This window comes from Pan troglodytes, chromosome 4 (genome assembly GCF_028858775.2).
Source record: "Pan troglodytes isolate AG18354 chromosome 4, NHGRI_mPanTro3-v2.0_pri, whole genome shotgun sequence".
NCBI classification, from domain to species: Eukaryota; Metazoa; Chordata; class Mammalia; order Primates; family Hominidae; genus Pan; species Pan troglodytes.
This window is the reverse complement of record NC_072402.2, coordinates 31644271-31662541: the sequence shown is the minus strand read 5'-3', so window position 1 is coordinate 31662541 and position 18271 is coordinate 31644271. Positions and strand designations below refer to the sequence as shown.

At 36.4% G+C, this 18271-nt stretch overlaps 1 protein-coding gene across 11 annotated transcripts in view; it reads left to right on the top strand.

Moving 5' to 3' along the window:
* LOC134810067 (uncharacterized) overlaps positions 1-18271 on the top strand; it is a 170813-nt gene that overhangs the window by 9440 nt on the left and 143102 nt on the right. For 7 of the 11 annotated variants that reach the window (XR_010157186.1, XR_010157187.1, XR_010157191.1 and 4 more), the window contains exon 3: positions 16896-16963. Coding sequence is in view for 4 of the 11 variants with exons in the window: in XM_063811118.1 (XP_063667188.1) it covers positions 16896-16940 (45 nt within the window). In the remaining 7 variants the exon portion in view is untranslated. Of the gene's footprint in view, positions 1-8706; positions 8844-9127; positions 9247-16895; positions 16964-18271 lie in introns of those variants that run through there. The other 4 variants (XR_010157189.1, XR_010157190.1, XR_010157185.1 and 1 more) reach the window with 3 other exon arrangements.

Here is an 18271-nt window from a genome sequence, read left to right as displayed (position 1 = left end):
AATATACATTGCTGAAATGTAGAATTTCAAGCACATTTTAAATTCTCTACAATATTTGCATAACTCATAACACTTTTCTTCATTGCTCCCACAAGCACCAAGATAATTCTTTCCTCCAACCCTCTGCTCATGCTGTTATCCCCACCTGAAATGCCCTCTTACAAATCCTACTAGCTGAATTACTGTTTCCATTTAAGACCTCCCCGAATTATTCTAGCACCAGAGAACCATCATTTCTTAGAATTAACAGTGCTTTTAATTTTTTTCTAGTTGTTTCACTTGTGTTAATCTTATCTTTCCAAAGAATTATATGGTTCTTACCATTTAGATAACTGCATGTCTTAGACATAGCTGAGTGTTATGTTTTAAATTTCTTCAGTCTTTCCACTGTGAACACTAAGGAAAATTAATTTTTAAGACTACAGATTTGATACCAAATCCCTACTTCCTAATATTTCGCTGCGTGATTCCCTAATGGGTGCTCTTTCCAGAAAATGTGTAGGGTCATTAAGCAAGAGTGTACCTTTGCTTTCAGAATTTGACCCTGGTAGGAGAAATTTCTGGTGCTTCTAATTCTTTCCCTCCAGTTTCCCAGTCAAACTCATTTCAGTGACTTGGTTTTTAGCTTCCTGAAATATGTTTGAATAATTAATATATACACACAATAAAAGTTCAAAGGTACAAAAGAGTGTGCAGGAAAATAAAAGCTTTCCTCCTAATGACATTCCCTTCTTACACAAGGTTATTCCCTCAGGGCCTACTGCTGATATCTAGTAGCTATGCTTGTGTATCCTTCTAAAGATACACAAACACACCCCCCTATATATGTGTGTTTATATGTACTTGTGCATACATGTGTATATATAGTGTGTATATGTGTACACACATACTTTTTACAAAAGTTACTAAATCATACAATCATGGATCTTGCTTTTCTTCACAAACGTTTTGTGTTTTGAAATTGTATCAAGGACTGCATAGTATCTGTATATGTAAATCCTTTTTGATAGACATTTAAGTTGCTTCCAATCTTTTGCTATTGCAAGCAATATTACATGAATACACATTTTGCACATGTGTGCAAGATAAACGTATTAGAATAGATTTATTGAAGTAGCATTGTTGGTGGGGGGAATGTTCAGATAAAATTGTGATAGATATTACCAATTTGCCATTCATAAGGTATCTATGAGTTCACCCTTCCACCTGTACTGTATCAGACAGCTTGTCTCTCTTTAGTGTGGCTGATATGATTCTTAACAATCTTTGAAAGACAAAAAAATGGTATCTCATGGTTTTGAACACCTATTATTTTTACTGAGTTTGAGCAACTTTTCGCATATTTAAAAATAATTATTTTCTTTATGTGAACTGGCATTTCATGTATTTTGCTTTTATTTCTACTGATTTGCTAACCTTTTTATTGATTGGTAGGAGATCTGTATAAGGAAATTCATCCATTTGGGGTCACATTAATGTCAAAAAATTTATCCAGCTGGTTCTTGTCCTTTAACCTAGTTTACACCTATTTGTTTGATTTTATTGTGCTAAAATTGCTAAAATATTTCATATTTGGGTGATGAAATTTATCCACCTTTGCTTTAAGATTTCTAGGTTTTGATATTTGCTAAGATAGGCTTTCAGTATTCTGAATTTATAAACATATCTTACAGTGTCTTATAGTAGTTTTATGAATATTTCATGTGTGTTTTTACAATTCTTACCAAATTAAAATTTGAGAGATAGTATTTGTTACTATCTTACTTGTTCTCTCAAAAACTACCAGTAATAACAAAACCATATATTGAATAAATCCATATATTTCAAATTAATATGACATGCCAACTCACTCACTTAGTCACTATATATTTGGCTCTACTGCTTGCTTTTATAGACTGTCCCATTGGGTTATGTATTTGTGTGCCAGTACTACATGCCTAATTGTTGTTTTAATTTTTTTTTTTAATAACTACTAGGGTAAACATCATTTACTTCTTTTTTAAAAAATACTCCCTGACTAATGTACATTTATTTTTTTCCTACATGAACTTTAGAGTGAGCTTGTCTAGTTGAAAAAAACATAATAAATATATTTATAGTATTAGTATACCTATGTATATATCCAATTTTCTTCTGTGTTTCTCTTGTTAGGTTTCTACTTAGATATTTTATATTTTTATGTGCCTACCTAAATGCAAATTTCTTCATTATATTTTGTAACTGGCTCTTCTACATTTATAGGAAGGCTGTCTTTGTGTGTGTGTGTGTGTGTGTGTGTGTATGTGTGTCTATATGTGTGCACTAATGTTAAACCCAGTTACTTTATAAATTGTAAATTGTCTTTTATAATTTACATTAGCTTTTTCATTTATTATTTTGGGTTTTCTAGACATAAAATCATCACATCTGAAAAGAACTTTAGTTTTACCTCCTTACCTCCTCTTCGAATTTTCATGCTTATTTTTTCCATCAAATTGTTATAACTGGTATTATGTAATAGATTTTAAATAAATGGACACACTTGGACTATTTTTCACTCTAATGGGACCACTCTAATGACCTCCAAGGCACAGCACAAGGACTCTTGTCTCCCATTTCCAGTGCATGCACTACAGCCATTTTCTCTATACCAGCATTTGCTCAGAAAAAAAAAAAAAAGAAAAGAGTAAGACATAACATCAGTGTAGGAAGGAAATAAGTGCCCATGAATATGCAGGATAGGATAAAGGAGGGAAATTATCTTTTCTCTACAGTAAATAAAAAGAGGCTTATCAAGAATTGGTAGAATTGGATGTCTTAAGCTTTGACGTTGCATTTGACAGAAAATTGGAACTCATTGTCTTTTGATTTAAAAGAAAGGGATGATAAAATCTTCCACACCCACCATAGCAGGAGTTATGTGGTTATCTAGGGAAAAACGTATTATAATAGGCCAAAGGACCGTCTTAGACTATTTCCCCTTTTATCTAGTTTTCATTGCCATATTCTTCTCTTTTCCTCCATTTATCACATTGCTGAAAATTGAGTCAGAGATTTATTTATTTAAGATATAAAAGATACCTGATACATCAAGCATAGTAATTGGACCAAATATGAAACTAAAGGAAATCTAAAGAAATAATGTGTACACCATCTATAAATAAATGTCAAGGATTATGAATAGAGAAGATCCTCTTGGGTTTCTTTGTTCCAACATGTGCTACAACTTAAAGAGAAAAATCTGTCAATAAAAAATTATTTGTTTTTGCAATCACTGTTTTATTTAAAAAATAAAACGGAAATGGAATATATTTTAATATATGTTATTTTGGGCAACCGCAATTTAAAATATAACTTGTTTCTCAGCCATTGGAGAATATCATTTAATTTTATGTGTTTTATATTGATACAGATTCTGTTCTTTCTGTCTGTAGATAAAATGGGCCTAGTAGTACATTCTCCCTAAAATATATAGTAATTAATATATTTCCTTAAAATAAGACAAAATACCCATGCATGTCTCATAGCACAATTGTAATTTGTCTTAAATTTATCACTATATTAATATAATATAAAATAATTTATTAGAGATTTTAAATATATACATTTCTTCAAAAACCATAATGCTAATATTAAAATTGGAAAAATTAAGAAAATATCATGATTTCAATACGAAGCTAAGGTCCCAGAAACATTAAATAAATTAAGAAAGGCATGATCTCATTATGTTTTCAAAACATTGTATAGAAAGAACCACCTGGTTTGAATTCTTATTTTTGTTTTGGTCCGTCTCAAAAACCTACATTTATGCATGATGATGATATTATTAAAAAAGAAAATTATAATAACTTAATCTTTTGCTTTTGAGATGATTCAAACAAAAGTAAGAATTCAAACCAGGTATAACCTTTTGAAAACACAAGGACATCTTTCCTTTCTTGATTTACTTAATGATCCTGGGACTTTAATTCTAGTAAACTTCTAGTTTCAAAAACAAAATTATAAAGCATATGTAAAACAGACAATGATGCAAAATTGCACAATTGCCTGTCTTAATTTTTAAAATTCAGAGATTTTAGTTTGATTCACATAATAATTTTTTTCTCAAGAACATTTATATGGATGCAACTTGATTTGAAAAGCAATTTGTGACTTGAGATATTTAAAACTGTACATTTTGATGTGACAGGTTGTAAACTGTATAGTATAAGCCAATTGAATTGAGAGCCTTCACTCAGTCATCAACAAATAAAATTGAAAAAAATTCTTTAACTGAATTATTATTTAATCTTTTATTATGAGGCATGCATTCTTGAATGTTTTCCAAAACATAATCAGACATAAAATTGAAACTACATACTACAAGTCAATTTAAAAGCATGATATTTAATTGATAAATCTGACCAATCCCTTCAACATTCATAGTGGAGATGAATAAAATAAAAAGGCGTCAAAATGGAAGATAGATGACCCTGCTAAAAAAATTTTTAATTGCATTCGTCTACTTTTAAAAATAAATCCCACATTGAATTTAATATATGAACTATTTTCTAGTCCTTTTTTTTTTTTTTTGTAGAGATGGGGTCTCAAACTCGGCCTCAAGCATTCCTCCTGCCTCAGCCTCCCAAAAGTGCTGGGATTGTAGGCCTGAGCTACCACACCTGGCCTCTAGTCTTTCTATTTATAAGTAGGAGATATAATAGCATTTAGGGTAAGTGGTGGAAACTTTTGCAGTTTTTCCTGTAACTATCTGACTCAGCATCAGCTGAAAATACCCTTGTATTATTTTAACATTTTCCTTTCCTCTACTAAATAATGTGTCACTCTGGCTATGCCCTGAGGTGGTGACTCAGTTCTGTCTAAGACGCTGCCTAGGGATCTTAAGCAATGATTGAAAATACAGGAAGTCTTCCCCTTAGAAAAGCCCTGGTTGGCGGGGCGCAGTGGCTCACACCTGTTATCACAGCACTTTGGGAGGCCGAGGCCGGCAGATCACGAGGTCATGAGATCGACACCATCCTAACACAGTGAAACCCTGTCTCTACTAAAACTACAAAAAATTAGCCAGGCACCGTGGCAGACACCTGTAATCTCAGCTACTCAGGAGGCTGAGGCAGGAGAATTGCTTGAACCTGGAAGGTGGAGGTTGCAGTGAGCTGAGATCGCACCATAGCCCTCCAGACTGGGTGACAAAGTGAGTCTCCATTGTGAAATAAAAAAGAAAAAGAAAAAGAAAAGCCATGGTTTTGATAACTAAATGCAGAGACTATTGATCCACAACTTTTAGCCAGTTTACTTTAATTAAAAGGAGCTTCTAGGCCTTTTACCTTTTATATTTTTTAGCCACAGCAAAATGTTTTATTGTTTTATCTGTTTTACATTCTACTGAACTTAGTTTTAATTATTATATTTCTTTTAGCTCTTTAATACTTAATTTCAGTTTTTTCAAATGTAGAAGAATACTCTTATGAATTCTCTGAATAACTTGCATTTTTAATAAGGAAGACAGACAGCCCTTTGCTTCTAATTAGTTCTGTAAAATCCTTTTAATGCTTTGAAACAGATATCCTTTTTTGGGTCTCAAATGGCACCTTTGTCCTAAAACACAGTCTTATGGAGGAAATGGATGGCATAGACCCTAAATCACTGTTCCTGGCAGTCACTGAGACTTTTGGCTAAGGATTTCTTCCCACAGGAGCAAAAAGCACCAACTCGCAGACAGCTTAGGGTAAAGACTAGAGTATTGTTGCTTTCTAATTTCTAAGCCCGTTCAGTTCTTGGTAAATGAGTTCATAAATTTAAGGTAATTTTCTGACAGTGGCTAAGCCTTCCATTTAGCCTATAGCATGGGGTAAAAATAAAATCAGAAGCCATCATAATTCCTTTGTATATATATATGTAAAAATAACCACTCCATAAAATGTTTTGTAAGCTACAAATATTCTAATGTAATTTCTATTTTATTTTGAATTTTTTATTATTAGTTATTTTTCTTATATTTTTTCTTTCTTCAAGACATATCAAATTAATTTTCCCTGGCCAAATATTTAATAAATCTACTGACTTAAAATGTCACCTTTTTCAAATATTACTTTTCATACAAACATGATCCCTTGCATACAGTTCCATTTTCTCTTTTGTGTTTTCTGGTACCAAGACCTCATAGTTTGACTTTTATGAATTTCTAGTATATATTGTACTTGATAAACTTAGATGCCTTTTTTTTCATTAAAATATATCCCATTGAAACTTGGGTTTGCTTCAATTATGCAGGTCAATTTGAAAATAGCTTCTATCTTTATAGAACTATTTTATTTGTTCTTAAATATGTGTCTCTGCCTATTAGCTTCTTGAATGTCCTTTAATGAAATTTTGCAGATGTCTCTTTCTTACTCTGTCTCTCTGTCTTAAATGCTTTTCATTATGTTTGTTCAAAATATTATGTTCTTTTGTTTCTGTTATGAATTATATCATTTTTTGCCATTATGTTTCTAAGTGACTCTTTGTTGTATTAAAGAATTTGTCACTTGTCTTACTCTGTTTTCTGTTGCTCAGAACAGAATACCTGAAATTTATGAGTAAAAAGAATTTCTTTTTTACGGTTATAGAGGCTAAGTACTCCAAAGTTAAGGGGCCATGCATGGTGAGAGCCTTCTTGCTGGTGGGGAATTTCAACAGAGTTCCGAAGCTGCCTAGAGTATCACATGATGAGGGGGCTGTGTGTTAGCTCAGGTCTCTCTCCCCCTTTCTTATAAAGTCACCAGTCCCATTCTCATGATAACCCATTAATCCATGAGTGGATTAATCCATTCATGAGGGCAGAGCCATCAGGACCCAATCACCTCTTAAAGGCTCCACCTTTCAATACTGACACGTTGGGGATTAAGTTTCAAAATGAGTTTTGGAGTGGACAAACATTGAAATCATAGCATCACCCCCATTCAAAGTTCTTTAGTTCTAGCAAATTTTCTGAGTCCTTGCTTTTTTTTCTTGCAAATAATTATATATGCAAATAATGTGGGCTCCTTTGCTTTTCCCTTATCTATATTTTACTTTGTTTTGTTAGTTGTATAATGTGGCAACAACTACTTTTACAATTAGTTGCATAATGTTGCAACTAATAAAGTATTTTATTTATAATTCTAATAAAGTATACTTTATTAGTTGCACTTCTGAAACAAATCTAAGTAACTCTCAGTGGTGTGGACTTCAGTGGTGTTGTTTCCAGGCTACAGTTCAGAAGTGTGCAAATGTGAGCCACATATGGAAACATATGTGCAGGCTTGTGTCTGCCTCCAGCAGGACTCTCCTAAGTACTGAGCTGCAAAGAAATATATACTATATTGTATCTTTTTGTATATGTTTCTAAAAAAGAATACTGAACCATTTAAACAATTTTGTGATTAAAAAGGTCTAACAAAAAGGTTAGTTGCCTGATTGATTTTTGTCTCTTTAAAAATAGGCAAAGTAGAAAAGAAAGGTAGATGGTATAAAATGCAGCAATGTCTTCCCAGGAAAGAGAGCGAGAAGTGTTTCTCACTTAGGCTAAGGATATCTAGATGGATAACTGCTAACTGGAGCTCAGAGTACACACTTGGAATGGAAGAGGTTGGAAAGCTGGGAAGAATGGATGGCATGGTCCTAGAAAAGGCTGGAAGTGGAACACAGCAGCCACCAGGAAGCCAAACACCTGGATAAAGTATTACAAGTAGAGACCTCAGTCTCCCTGGCACTTCTACAACCAGCAGAGAACTTTAAAAAATGGGAAATTGTCTTTGGGAGGCCAAGGCGGGCAGATCACGAGGTCAGGAGATCGAGACCACCCTGGCTAACACAGTGAAACCCCGTCTCAACTAAAAATACAAAAAATTACCTGGGCGTGGTGGAGGGTGCCTGTAGTCCCAGCTACTCGGGAGGCTGAGGCAGGAAAATGGCGTGAGCCTGGAAGGTGGAGCTTGCAGTGAGCTAAGAATGCACCACTGCACTCCAGCCTGGGGCACAAACCGAGACTCCATCTCAAAAACAAAAAGGGATGTTGTGAGGTTGTGAGTATTGTCTGATTTTTACTTGCCTTCTGAAAATGTAAGATTTTATTTATTATTCTGTGTTGTTATTATTAAACATTCTATGAAATAAATCTCAAGAATTTCTGCAAGCAGGAGTGATGGCTGTCTAGTACAATTTGTTTTATTGAACTTTGTCTATGTGTCAAGTAAAGTTTGCTTCTTTCATTTAAGAAAAGATAGACAAGATGATGAGTAGGGAGCTGTTTTCACTTTGACTTGAGCTACCTCACAATATTAGAATGACGTAAGTGTCTAAATATTATATCCTATGTTTCTACTGGGAACATCACCTGATAATATTTTTATCAACTAAATCTCCTGATCAGTGATTCTCTTTGGTCAGTTTGACAGTGAATTTTGTCTTACCTGTGAAGTTAAACCCATGATAAGCACCGCCAGCTCCTGTCATCTTACACTGTTTTCCTCTTTGTATGTTCAGCTCTATTTAAGTTTTCTCAGGCAGTTTGATCCTTACTCTCAGTTAATCTCCAACGCACTAGTAATAAAACCTTATCATGAGACATTCAATCATTCACCTACTCTTTCATGCATTACAAAAATATACATTTACCATATACTATGTCTCAGGAATTGTACAAAGTTGTTTGTTTTAAGCCACTAAATTCTTTTTTTTTTTTTTTTTTTTTTTTAAATTTAACAGAGTTTAATTGAGCAAAGAATGATTCACAATTTGGACAGCCACCAAACCAGAATAGGTTCAGAGAGATTCCATCAGGGCCACGTGGTAGAAGAAGATTTCTGAACAGAAAAGCAGAAAGTGATGTACGAAAGATGGAAGTAAGTTTCAGAAACAGCTGGATTGTTTACAGCTTGGCCTTTGCCTTATTTGAACATGGTTTGAACAGTAGACTATCTTTGGCTGAAAATCAGTGATTGACACAAGAGTAGATTATAGGCTGTTTACACATCCAGTTAGGTTACAGTTCCTAATGCAGGGAGAAACCTTTAGGCCACACTTAAAAGGAGGCAGCTTTAGGCTAAACTTAATTTAACACAGTAATGGGCTTGAGGCCCAAGCTGGGCCGAGTAGAATTCTCCTTGAATCATTCCTCTCATTTCAGGAGAAAAATGAAGGAAAGAAAATAAAGATAGGATGCAGAACAATGCTGAAAGAAGCAGTAAAGAGAAGGCAAGAAAGAGAAAGACCCTGAAAGCATTGAAACCCTGGTTTCAGGCACCCGTAAGTCTAGCAGTGCCTCTTTTTTTTTTTTTTTTTTTTTTTTTTAATTATACTTTAAGTTTTAGGGTACATGTGCACATTGTGCAGGTTAGTTACATATGTATACATGTGCCATGCTGGTGCGCTGCACCCACTAACTCGTCATCTAGCATTAGGTATATCTCCCAATGCTATCCCTCCCCCCTCCCCCCTCCCCACCACAGTCCCCAGAGTATGGTATTCCCCTTCCTGTGTCCATGTGATCTCATTGTTCAATTCCCACCTATGAGTGAGAATATGCGGTGTTTGGTTTTTTGTTCTTGCGATAGTTTACTGAGAATGATGGTTTCCAATTTCATCCATGTCCCTACAAAGGATATGAACTCATCATTTTTTATGGCTGCATAGTATTCCATGGTGTATATGTGCCACATTTTCTTAATCCAGTCTATCATTGTTGGACATTTGGGTTGGTTCCAAGTCTTTGCTATTGTGAATAATGCCGCAATAAACATACGTGTGCATGTGTCTTTATAGCAGCATGATTTATAGTCCTTTGGGTATATACCCAGTAATGGGATGGCTGGGTCAAATGGTATTTCTAGTTCTAGATCCCTGAGGAATCGCCACACTGACTTCCACAATGGTTGAACTAGTTTACAGTCCCACCAACAGTGTAAAAGTGTTCCTATTTCTCCACATCCTCTCCAGCACCTGTTGTTTCCTGACTTTTGAATGATTGCCATTCTAACTGGTGTGAGATGATATCTCATTGTGGTTTTGATTTGCATTTCTCTGATGGCCAGTGATGATGAGCATTTTTTCATGTGTTTTTTGGCTGCATAAATGTCTTCTTTTGAGAAGTGCCTGTTCATGTCCTTCGCCCACTTTTTGATGGGGTTGTTTGTTTTTTTCTTGTAAATTTGTTTGAGTTCACTGTAGATTCTGGATATTAGCCCTTTGTCAGATGAGTAGGTTGCGAAAATTTTCTCCCATGTTGTAGGTTGCCTATTCACTCTGATGGTAGTTTCTTTTGCTGTGCAGAAGCTCTTTAGTTTAATTAGATCCCATTTGTCAATTTTGGCTTTTGTTGCCATTGCTTTTGGTGTTTTGGACATGAAGTCCTTGCCCACGCCTATGTCCTGAATGGTAATGCCTAGGTTTTCTTCTAGGGTTTTTATGGTTTTAGGTCTAACGTTTAAATCTTTAATCCATCTTGAATTGATTTTTGTATAAGGTGTAAGGAAGGGATCCAGTTTCAGCTTTCTACATATGGCTAGCCAGTTTTCCCAGCACCATTTATTAAATAGGGAATCCTTTCCCCATTGCTTGTTTTTCTCAGGTTTGTCAAAGATCAGATAGTTGTAGGTAAGCGGCGTTATTTCTGAGGGCTCTGTTCTGTTCCATTGATCTATATTTCTGTTTTGGTACCAGTACCATGCTGTTTTGGTTACTGTAGCCTTGTAGTATAGTTTGAAGTCAGGTAGTGTGATGCCTCCAGCTTTGTTCTTTTGGCTTAGGATTGACTTGGCGATGCGGGCTCTCTTTTGGTTCCATATGAACTTTAAAGTAGTTTTTTCCAATTCTGTGAAGAAAGTCATTGGTAGCTTGATGGGGATGGCATTGAATCTGTAAATTACCTTGGGCAGTATGGCCATTTTTGCGATATTGATTCTTCCTACCCATGAGCAAGGAATGTTCTTCCATTTGTTTGTATCCTCTTTTATTTCCTTGAGCAGTGGTTTGTAGTTCTCCTTGAAGAGGTGCTTCACATCCCTTGTAAGTTGGATTCCTAGGTATTTTATTCTCTTTGAAGCAATTGTGAATGGGAGTTCACTCATGATTTGGCTCTCTGTTTGTCTGTCGTTGGTGTATAAGAATGCTTGTGATTTTTGTACATTGATTTTGTATCCTGAGACTTTGCTGAAGTTGCTTATCAGCTTAAGGAGATTTTTGGCTGAGACAATGGGGTTTTCTAGATAAACAATCATGTCGTCTGCAAACAGGGACAATTTGACTTCCTCTTTTCCTAATTGAATACCCTTTATTTCCTTCTCCTGCCTGATTGCCCTGGCCAGAACTTCCAACACTATGTTGAATAGGAGCGGTGAGAGAGGGCATCCCTGTCTTGTGCCAGTTTTCAAAGGGAATGCTTCCAGTTTTTGCCCATTCAGTATGATATTGGCTGTGGGTTTGTCATAGATAGCTCTTATTATTTTGAAATATGTCCCATCAATACCTAATTTATTGAGAGTTTTTAGCATGAAGGGTTGTTGAATTTTGTCAAAGGCTTTTTCTGCATCTATTGAGATAATCATGTGGTTTTTGTCTTTGGCTCTGTTTATATGCTGGATTACATTTATTGATTTGCGTATGTTGAACCAGCCTTGCATCCCAGGGATGAAGCCCACTTGATCATGGTGGATAAGCTTTTTGATGTGCTGCTGGATTCGGTTTGCCAGTATTTTATTGAGGATTTTTGCATCAATGTTCATCAAGGATATTGGTCTAAAATTCTCTTTTTTGGTTGTGTCTCTGCCAGGCTTTGGTATCAGAATGATGCTGGCCTCATAAAATGAGTTAGGGAGGATTCCCTCTTTTTCTATTGATTGGAATAGTTTCAGAAGGAATGGTACCAGTTCCTCCTTGTACCTCTGGTAGAATTCGGCTGTGAATCCATCTGGTCCTGGACTCTTTTTGGTTGGTAAACTATTGATTATTGCCACAATTTCAGCTCCTGTTATTGGTCTATTCAGAGATTCAACTTCTTCCTGGTTTAGTCTTGGGAGAGTGTATGTGTCGAGGAATGTATCCATTTCTTCTAGATTTTCTAGTTTATTTGCGTAGAGGTGTTTGTAGTATTCTCTGATGGTAGTTTGTATTTCTGTGGGATCGGTGGTGATATCCCCTTTATCATTTTTTATTGCGTCTATTTGATTCTTCTCTCTTTTTTTCTTTATTAGTCTTGCTAGCGGTCTATCAATTTTGTTGATCCTTTCAAAAAACCAGCTCCTGGATTCATTAATTTTTTGAAGGGTTTTTTGTGTCTCTATTTCCTTCAGTTCTGCTCTGATTTTAGTTATTTCTTGCCTTCTGCTAGCTTTTGAATGTGTTTGCTCTTGCTTTTCTAGTTCTTTTAATTGTGATGTTAGGGTGTCAATTTTGGATCTTTCCTGCTTTCTCTTGTGGGCATTTAGTGCTATAAATTTCCCTCTGCACACTGCTTTGAATGCGTCCCAGAGATTCTGGTATGTTGTGTCTTTGTTCTCGTTGGTTTCAAAGAACATCTTTATTTCTGCCTTCATTTCATTATGTACCCAGCAGTCATTCAGGAGCAGGTTGTTCAGTTTCCATGTAGTTGAGCGGCTTTGAGTGAGACTCTTAATCCTGAGTTCTAGTTTGATTGCACTGTGGTCTGAGAGATAGTTTGTTATAATTTCTGTTCTTTTACATTTGCTGAGGAGAGCTTTACTTCCAAGTATGTGGTCAATTTTGGAATAGGTGTGGTGTGGTGCTGAAAAAAATGTATATTCTGTTGATTTGGGGTGGAGAGTTCTGTAGATGTCTATTAGGTCTGCTTGGTGCAGAGCTGAGTTCAATTCCTGGGTATCCTTGTTGACTTTCTGTCTCGTTGATCTGTCTAATGTTGACAGTGGGGTGTTAAAGTCTCCCATTATTAATGTGTGGGAATCTAAGTCTCTTTGTAGGTCACTCAGGACTTGCTTTATGAATCTGGGTGCTCCTGTATTGGGTGCATAAATATTTAGGATAGTTAGCTCCTCTTGTTGAATTGATCCCTTTACCATTATGTAATGGCCTTCTTTGTCTCTTTTGATCTTTGTTGGTTTAAAGTCTGTTTTATCAGAGACTAGGATTGCAACCCCTGCCTTTTTTTGTTTTCCATTTGCTTGGTAGATCTTCCTCCATCCTTTTATTTTGAGCCTATGTGTGTCTCTGCACGTGAGATGGGTTTCCTGAATACAGCACACTGATGGGTCTTGACTCTTTATCCAACTTGCCAGTCTGTGTCTTTTAATTGGAGAATTTAGTCCATTTACATTTAAAGTTAATATTGTTATGTGTGAATTTGATCCTGTCATTATGATGTTAGCTGGTGATTTTGCTCGTTAGTTGATGCAGTTTCTTCCTAGTCTTGATGGTCTTTACATTTTGGCATGATTTTGCAGCGGCTGGTACCGGTTGTTCCTTTCCATGTTTAGCGCTTCCTTCAGGAGCTCTTTTAGGGCAGGCCTGGTGGTGACAAAATCGGTCAGCATTTGCTTATCTGTAAAGTATTTTATTTCTCCTTCACTTATGAAGCTTAGTTTGGCTGGATATGAAATTCTGGGTTGAAAATTCTTTTCTTTAAGAATGTTGAATATTGGCCCCCACTCTCTTCTGGCTTGTAGGGTTTCTGCCGAGAGATCCGCTGTTAGTCTGATGGGCTTCCCTTTGAGGGTAACCCGACCTTTCTGTCTGGCTGCCCTTAACATTTTTTCCTTCATTTCAACTTTGGTGAATCTGACAATTATGTGTCTTGGAGTTGCTCTTCTCGAGGAGTATCTTTGTGGCGTTCTCTGTATTTCCTGAATCTGAACGTTGGCCTGCCTTGCTAGATTGGGGAAGTTCTCCTGGATAATATCCTGCAGAGTGTTTTCCAACTTGGTTTCATTCTCCGCATCACTTTCAGGTACACCAATCAGACGTAGATTTGGTCTTTTCACATAGTCCCATATTTCTTGGAGGCTTTGCTCATTTCTTTTTATTCTTTTTTCTCTAGACTTCCCTTCTCGCTTAGTTTCATTCATTTCATCTTCCATTGCTGATACCCTTTCTTCCAGTTGATCGCATCGGCTCCTGAGGCTTCTGCATTCTTCACGTAGTTCTCGAGCCTTGGTTTTCAGCTCCATCAGCTCCTTTAAGCACTTCTCTGTATTGGTTATTCTAGTTATACATTCTTCTAAATTTTTTTCAAAGTTTTCAACTTCTTTGCCTTTGGTTTGAATGTCCTCCCGTAGCTCAGAGTAATTTGATCGTCTGAAGCCTTCTTCTCTCAGCTCGTCAAAATCATTCTCCATCCAGCTTTGTTCCGTTGCTGGTGAGGAACTGCGTTCCTTTGGAGGAGGAGAGGCGCTCTGCATTTTAGAGTTTCCTGTTTTTCTGTTCTGTTTTTTCCCCATCTTTGTGGTTTTATCTACTTTTGGTCTTTGATGATGGTGATGTACAGATGGGTTTTCGGTGTGGATGTCCTTTCTGTTTGTTAGTTTTCCTTCTAACAGACAGGACCCTCAGCTGCAGGTCTGTTGGAATACCCTGCCGTGTGAGGTGTCAGTGTGCCCCTGCTGGGGGGTGCCTCCCAGTTAGGCTGCTCGGGGGTCAGGGGTCAGGGACCCACTTGAGGAGGCAGTCTGCCCGTTCTCAGATCTCCAGCTGCGTGCTGGGAGAACCACTGCTCTCTTCAAAGCTGTCAGACAGGGACATTTAAGTCTGCAGAGGTTACTGCTGTCTTTTTGTTTGTCTGTGCCCTGCCCCCAGAGGTGGAGCCTACAGAGGCAGGCAGGCCTCCTTGAGCTGTGGTGGGCTCCACCCAGTTCGAGCTTCCCGGCTGCTTTGTTTACCTCAGCAAGCCTGGGCAATGGCGGGCGCCCCTCCCCCAGCCTCGCTGCCGCCTTGCAGTTTGATCTCAGACTGCTGTGCTAGCAGTCAGCGAGATTCCGAGGGCGTAGGACCCTCCGAGCCAGGTGTGGGATATAGTCTCGTGGTGCGCCGTTTTTTAAGCCGGTCTGAAACGCGCAATATTCGGGTGGGAGTGACCCGAGTTTTCCAGGTGCGTCCGTCACCCCTTTCTTTGACTCGGAAAGGGAACTCCCTGACCCCTTGCGCTTCCCAGGTGAGGCAATGCCTCGCCCTGCTTCGGCTCGTGCACGGTGCGCGCACCCACTGGCCTGCGCCCACTGTCTGGCACTCCCTAGTGAGATGAACCCGGTACCTCAGATGGAAATGCAGAAATCACCGTCTTCTGCGTCGCTCACGCTGGGAGCTGTAGACCAGAGCTGTTCCTATTCGGCCATCTTGGCTCCTTAAGCCACTAAATTCAAGGTCTGCGAAATGCTAAGATAATATTTTTCTTCAGTGGTGTTATTGTGCAGCCCAAGCATTTCAGTAATTTCCTAGTCTTCAGTAAATTCACCTGCATACAACCTTATTCTCCATATGTATACCAAAAATCCTGGTCTCCCAGGACTGCACATCCACTTAAACTAAAAAAAATGGGAATCTATTTAGCTTTACACAACTGGGACAACAGAGTATCATAAGGAAACCAGACCCCAGATCAATCCTTTTAAGCCTTCTCTGTGAACGTCTGTGTTATCTATTATTTAAAACGAAAATGCTCACTAAATGCCTACTGTGCTCAGGCAAGCCACATACAGCAGAGAAGTGGACCTAGTAGACTATAATAATGGATGGTGGCAAATTGGAAAATGCACGCCCACTTTAAAGGGAACAGCAAGCTACCTGGTTAGGTAGACAAATTGTTGTCTTGTAGGATTATGGAAGCAGCGTGGTCAGATTTGTTTTTTGAAACCCAAAATTTAACTTACAATTTCTCAATTTTTAATGTGCAGGTATAATTCAATACATCTACAAATTAAATAAAGTATATATACTTATAGTAATTGTATTTTTTACATAAAAAGAACTTTCAATAATTGACTAAAATAAATTAAAAATTGATCAACAAGCCTATTATCCTTACTATCAAATAGCACGAAATAGAAAAACTTATGTCAATATTTTAAGCTAATTTGGATAAGAACATTTTAAAAATGAAAATAATAAGATAAGTTAGTGACTAATTTCTCTGTCTACGTAAAATGAACACAAAACTTCTGTATGTCAGAAAATCATGAATTAAAAGGTAAACTTCAAAGCAGAAAGAATATTTCCCAGTGATATCTGACTCTCATACACCACCAGTGAGACTATTGATTGCCTCCACCTTTCTAAGAAACAATTTGACAATATATATCAAGAAGGATAAAAATAATGTAAGCTTTGACCTAGTGAACCAATTTCTAAGAATTTATACTAAGGAGACTGCTTGAAATAGTTTCATGTATGATTAAAATTTTAGTTACATGGGCGATTATTCTAGAATATTGATTATATCACATAAACTATTTCTCATGTTATTTATTACATCAAATATTGGAAATAGGCTAATGTCCAACATTAAAAAGGATAAATAATCATAACCAATTCAATAAAAATTATTTTATAATCCTCATAACATGATGGTTTGAAATAATTTTTAAGATATTAGGCAAATGCTGATGTTTAACTTAGCTTTTTTAAATATCATATAAAATCACCTATAATCTACCACTGGTTTTTAATGACTGTTTGCAGATTAGAGTATAACTTTTGGTAATGTTCCTGAATGCCTCCGAGCATAGCACATGAATATGTATATCTTACCACTTTTGTTTATCCCTCCCTTCCTACCTTCATCCTCGTCTCTCTTTCTCATTATACACTAAGCAATGTATCATAGATATATTCGTGGTTCATTACATTTTTTGGTGTCATTTGAGATGAGTATGCAACATTCCTTCATATAACAACTACAAACATAAGCATCTAATCCCTTATTTATTGCTTTTTAGGTCATCTGCAGTTTTTTGTTGTTGTTGATGATCTTCCTGTCATAGACAATGCTGTAACAAACAGACTAGTAAGTATACCTGTATAAACTCCAGCAACTTTTTCTGTAATGTTTCCTAGTTGAGAGGTACTGGGCAAAAAGCAGACACGTGTAAAATTCTACTAGATATTCTTAGATTTTCTGTAAAGTTAGGACCAAGTTAAATTTTTACAAGTAGTGTACCACAGTACATGTTTTCCCCAATACTAAATATTAGCAAAGTTTTTTGAATTATGCAAACCTGATAGTCATAAAAACCTCATTATTGTAACTGTGTTATCTCGACTACTAGTGAGGTTACACCTTCTTTTTTTTCTTTTGCTTTTTGACAATAACTTTCATCTTAAATGAATTTTTTTTTTTGTTTTGAGACAGTTTCACTCCTCCCAGGCTGGAGAGCAGTGGTGCCATCATGGCTCACTGCAGACTCAACCTCCTAGGCTCAAGTGATTTTCCCACCTCAGCTTCCCGAGTAGCTGGGAGTACTGGCATGCACCACCATACCTGGCTAATTTTTGTGTTTTTTTTTTTATAGAGAAGAGATTTCACCATGTTGCCCAGGCTCGTCATGAACTCCTGGGCTCAAGCTCTCTGCCCACCCTGGCCTCCCAAAGTGCTGGGATTACAGGCATAAGCCATTGTGTCCAACCTGAATTATCTATTTACATTCCGTGCCCATTTTTATTGTAATATTTGTTTTTTACATAATTTCACAGAAAGTTGTAATCAAAATGTTAGGAAAGATTATTTCTAAGGAATATTACAATGAGTATTTTAAGATTGAATTTTAAATTTTTTTCATTTAAAATTTTATACATGTATCTTTTTTATGCTATAAAATTATATAACAATTTTACTTAAAAGGCAATAAAGGATATAATGATCAGCATGTATGTCACAAAACAATATAAAGATTCCATATAATAGAAACCCATTTTTATTCTTATAAACCTTCTGTAATTCAAGGCTCATTTTTATACCAGTTATTTGACTCCAGCATCACTCATACAGCATTTCTGTATGTCTTGATAAGTCCACAGGTTTTCTACTTTTTTGAGCTAAATCGTGATGAAGCAGATGATAATCTGAGGCTCGCCTGCTATATTGTGAAAATCCCTCTGTGCTTGTAATATAGGCTTCATCTCCACAAGACCTAAAGTATGTGTCGAGTGTATAAATGGAACTCTTTTTTAAATGGAAAATACCATATTACACTAATTATTTGTGTGAATTACTCATTTCTTTATTTTAATGTAAAGTATACATTAAGGCTTCTAGAAAAAGAATTTTGTTTGTTTTCAAAGATAAAGAAAAGCAATACACTTTTGAAATTAATAG